Source organism: Populus euphratica, unplaced genomic scaffold, assembly GCF_000495115.2.
Source record: "Populus euphratica unplaced genomic scaffold, PopEup_1.0 scaffold291.1, whole genome shotgun sequence".
NCBI classification, from domain to species: domain Eukaryota; kingdom Viridiplantae; phylum Streptophyta; class Magnoliopsida; order Malpighiales; family Salicaceae; genus Populus; species Populus euphratica.
Window position 1 is genome coordinate 60,585 of NW_011500170.1, and position 5,004 is coordinate 65,588.

At 36.0% G+C, this 5,004-nt stretch overlaps 1 protein-coding gene across 1 annotated transcript; it reads left to right on the forward strand.

The window, feature by feature from the left end:
- Nucleotides 1-394: 394 nt before the first annotated feature.
- ASG1 (nuclear factor 1 A-type protein (DUF1005)) lies at nucleotides 395-4,623 on the forward strand. The gene is given in 5 exon segments (XM_011006638.1): nucleotides 395-592; nucleotides 2,630-3,083; nucleotides 3,086-3,290; nucleotides 3,729-4,252; nucleotides 4,255-4,623. Coding segments are annotated over 4 exon segments (1,278 nt in total). The 5' UTR covers nucleotides 395-592; nucleotides 2,630-2,689; the 3' UTR covers nucleotides 4,410-4,623.
- Nucleotides 4,624-5,004: the final 381 nt, after the last annotated feature.

Here is a 5,004-nt window from a genome sequence, read left to right on the forward strand (position 1 = left end):
TCAATCCTTTTATTTATGTGATAGACCTGCATTTAGGATGAACATTTACCATGAATTAAAGGTATATTATATTTTTAGACTTGCTAATATAAAACATGTTTTTGTTAGGGAATTTAATGATACTTTAGGTGCAATATGATGACATAAATCCTTAATGAGAATGTACTTTTAAGTATTAATCAGGGGCAGGGAAATGACTGTTGTACATGGTTTGTTACCTCGTGATCCGTGCATAGTCTTCATGAAATCTCAGTTTGCCTTATTGTTATTGTTGTTCTTTGTTCTATTCCCATCCTAGCTGTTATTGTTTTTTTCTTTTTTTTTTAATCCACCGGACATGGTCTAATAATAGTAATATAAAAAAAGTTACACTCTTGTTAGCCTTTTTGAGTGAGAGAGGAAAAAAGAGAAGAAGCCTTTTTGGAAATAGAGAGAGAAAAGGAGCTTTTTTTTTTTCATAAAAATTTGGTCCTTTTGGATACAGGGTATTGTGGGAGTCCTTTCAAAATTTTTTTTTGTATGTCTCTGCTAATCCTGTTTTCATAAACAGGTTTCTTGCTCACCTGGAGCTGTTTCAAGTAAGAATGTTCAGGTGGGTCTTTCTTTTTTTCTTTGTTGCATGTACTATATGTTGTGCTACTTGTTATATACATGTTGTTATGGTTTGTGCTTTGTTTGTATGTGTTTTAGTTATGGTGGCTCAGCTTTTTTATCTTTCCATGATCTTGTGTGTTTGGCTTTGCTTAAGTACTTATGTGATGATGCGAATTTTGGCCACGTTAGGTGGGATTATGTTGGTGGGTTACCCAATTTTCCACTTATATTTGTTTGGAGTTTTCGATGTATAAGTTTACTGTTGATATAATTTAATGGGTTAGAATTACAGGAGCAAAGGAATTGAGTTAAGGTTTACGTGCTAAGACTTGAATGTGTGAACTCAGCTTTTCGTGGTTTTGGCTGAGGTTTATTTTTAAATTTTGAAGACCCTGAATCATCAAATTGCAAATCCTGGTTTCTGCTCCCTCCCTCCTGTTTTCAAGGAGGTAGATGTGGAGAGCTTAACAAATTGAATTTAATGTTCAAATGAGATTAGGTGATGAGGATGTTTTGCTTTAGAAGTTCGATCATGATTAGTGAAATAAACTTTTGAAATACCTCAGGATCACTATTTGCATCAAAACATTATGACAAAGTGTGTCAATTATATGTATTATGAGTTCAGTTATCCCATGCAACTCGTTAGACATGTTTTATTTAGAATAAAATCCTACCTCATTCTTCAAGAGGGTATTTGCATACCATGAAAACAAATGACAAATGTTATGCAGGATAAGCTTGTAAGTCTTTCGCTCCAACTTTTGGCATTTAGATTTGACATTTTTATTGTTTTTGAAACTACTATGATCATGTGATGGTAGAGTTTGAGAAAGCAAATTTTAGCTTGCTGATTCTGCATACAATAGCTGGAATATGAGTCTTGGAGCTTAGCAGGATAAAATGTTGGGAACTCTTTAATGATCGGAAGATTTTGTGATCTTCCCATTGAAGCGAAATCTTAGTCAATACTTCACCAAGTTTAAGAAAATCTAATATGGCACTAGCAATTGACAGTTCTTCTCTCTGTTTTGTTGCAAGTGTGATTGGATTATATCAATTTCCTGGGGAATGAATTAGATTCCAACTGGATCATTGCCATTTATATGCTTGTCATCTTTCTCAAGTTTTTATGTGAATCAGATAAAAGCACAAAATAAAATAGATAATGGGTCACACCATACATGGTGTTCCGCCATATGTTTTTATTTATTGATTTAAGCTTGAAACTTCCAATGTAGGGTTGCCATGTTGCTTTACCTTGTCTATGCTTTTTTTTTTTAATCTAGTTTTGACAATTTAAAAGTATATGTGATAGTAGATGGAAATCCTAACTTTTCTGGATTTTTAGATTGGTCTTGTTTGTTTGTAAAATGTTAGTTTTTTTTGGGCCTATATTCATTATGTTTTTTTACTGAGCTCCTTAGGCCTTTCTGATGAAAATCAAGCTTCAGCATAACTTCTCGCAGGTGCTCTTTCTAGACTAATATAATGAACATTAAAATATAGAAGAATTGCATTAACCAGAAGACTTGAATATTCATTTACTTACAAATTTGAAATTTGCTTTAATATGAATATTTGATATTTCAGATCTATCATGGTTTGATATTTTGGTTCCATTATGCATTTAGGATCTTCTATTCTTGGTTTTAAAGTATTAATTTTTTTGTCTTCTTGAATTGTCTATCTTTTTCCATGCATGTTAGCTGAGGCTTGGTAATCCCAAATGATAAGTGCCCATTCTTCCTTTTTTGTGATGTATTAAGATTGCATTCCATGCAGCATGTGGATTGTTGTCCTACTCATTGAACATCAATAATTGACAAATTCCAGAATATTGAAAAAAGTCTTTTTGAATAGCCTTATTGAGCTTATAATAAGATATCTTTGTGCATGACTGATAATATAAAGTGCAGCACCAGTAGAACTAAACTGTTTTTTAATAAAATGATAACATTCAATTATCTCTAGAATTAACTAACTGTGTTTTATTCTCAGAATGAGATTGATTGTTACTTATCTACTGTGACAGAATACCTAAACTGGCTATGCATAGAGCTTTCGATCCAATAGAGAAAGATTTGTGACCATAATGGATCCTCAGGCTTTCATCAGGTTGTCAATAGGCTCCTTTAGGCTGAGAATTTCTGGAAAAACTTTAAGTTCTGCACAATCTAGGCTCCAAGCATTCTCTTCTCCATGTTCATGTGAGATATGACTTCGAGGTTTCCTTGTGCAAATAATAGTGGTCCCTTTATTATCCTCACCTGAAATGGCACTTGAAATTCACAGCATTGCCTCAAATTTTTATCTTGAAGAATCGGATCTGAAAGCATTACTGACACCTGGCTGTTTTTATGCTAATCAGGCATGTCTTGAGATTGCTGTTTTCATAGGGAGAAAAGGATCACATTGTGGTGTTGGCATCAAAAGGCAGTAGATAGGAACATTTAAGCTGGAAGTAGGCCCTAAATGGGGTGAGGGGAAATTCTTTTTAGTGGCTGGATAGGTATTGGCAAAAACAAGAAGGAGACTGGAAAACCTGGAGCTGAACTTCATTTGAGAGTGAAACTAGGTCCTGAACCAAGATATGTGTTCCAGTTTGAAGATGTGACCACATCGAGTCCTCAGATTGTTCAGCTGCAGGACTCAATCAAGCAGCCCATATTCAGCTGCAAATTTAGTCGAGACAAGTGATATGAGAATTATGTGGTCACTTCTTACATAATGTTTGTCAATTGCTTATCTTGCATTAGATTTCCTAGATTGCTAAGATTTTCACATTCCTTTGGTTACAATGATTTTTGGAGCTAATTCTTAATTGAATTTCTGTAGCCAGTACAACTTTGTCTATGCACAGTCCATATGTACTATAAAGAACTTGAGATGAGAGGGAAAAAGAAAGGAAAAAAAAAAAACAGAAGTAGCTGTAGTTTCTCTTATACCATATTTGAGTCTCGTGAAGCATTTAAGGAGCAATTCTTTTCCGTGACAACTGTCTCATTGTGCACTCTGGTTCGTTATTAGTTTCTTTGTAGTTTAGTGGTCCAACAACTTAACATGATGCCCCTGCCATTATTATAATTATTAGGTCATCGTTAATGAAACTTTTGATGGTTATGAATTGACAGGCTAACCCGGGTAGATCCCTTGAGTACGTATTGGTCAATTTTCGATGATGGTGCTGATGTTGAAACAAAAAGAAGAGAACGGAAGGGATGGAAGGTGAAGCTACATGATCTTTCTAGCTCGACTATTGCAACAACCTTCATAACAACTCCCTTTGTGCCAGCAACAGGTTGTGATTGGGTTGCTAGGTCCAACCCAAGAGCTTGGTTGATTGTTTTTCCAGATGCTTGCAAGCCTGACAGGTGGCAGCCATGGGGAAAGCTTGAGGTATGGCGTGAATGTGGCATCAGAGACTCCATTTGCTGCAGATTTCACCTCCTGTCTGAAGGCTAGGAAGGTGGTGAGGTTCTTATGTCTGAGATCCTCATCAGTGCTGAAAAGGGTACGAAATTTTTCATAAACACTGACAGGCAGTTGCGAACTACAGCAACTCCAATACCAAGCCCACAAAGTAGGGGAGATTTTTCAGGACTTGGTCCTATTATTGGTGGTTTTGTTATGAGCTGTCGAGTGGAGGGGAAAGGAAGCACAACAAGCCATTGGTTCAGTTGGCCATGTGACATGTAACATATGTGGAGGATGCTGCAATCTTTATGGCACTTGCAGTTGTAGTTGATCTTAGCATTGTAGCTTGCAGGCCTTTTCATAGAAAGCTCAGGAAAAGGTCTCGCCATTCTTTATGAAAAACACAAACTAAGGGGATTGATTTTCATGAATAAAGAATGGCTCTATTTTACTCTCCTTTTTCTTTCATTATTGTAAAATTAGAAATGTACAGGAACTTTTATTTACCTTTTTCTAAAATTATCAACTCAATCATATGGTACAACTTCAGCCATGAAAACTATGCCCAAGCATCATTTCCGGGACTTAATGCTTATGAAAATAACTTGCTTTTATGGGTTTTCAACTCTGTGGCGGCTTCGCCATTGAAAACCTTTTTTCAGTTTAGCTTGATACCATCATCCTTTCATGAAAATTGTCAAATACATTCCCAGCCTGACCTTAGAGAAGGGATTAGTTTTTAAAGGGCGTTATATTGTGGCTCTAGACAAGGGCAACGCAGGTTTGCAGATGTAGTGAATCTTATGCACGCTATCTACAAATATCACCACCAGTTGGTTGCTCTGCCGTTTTAGTAGCCATAGTTGTAGCTGATTCAGCAGGTGGCATAGAGCAATGTCTGTGCGGTGGTGGACTCCACTAACTACCTTGAAGCTCTTTTCTTTTCAGTAAAAAAAAAATAAAGAAAAGTCAGCTGTCTATTTTCTCTACCAA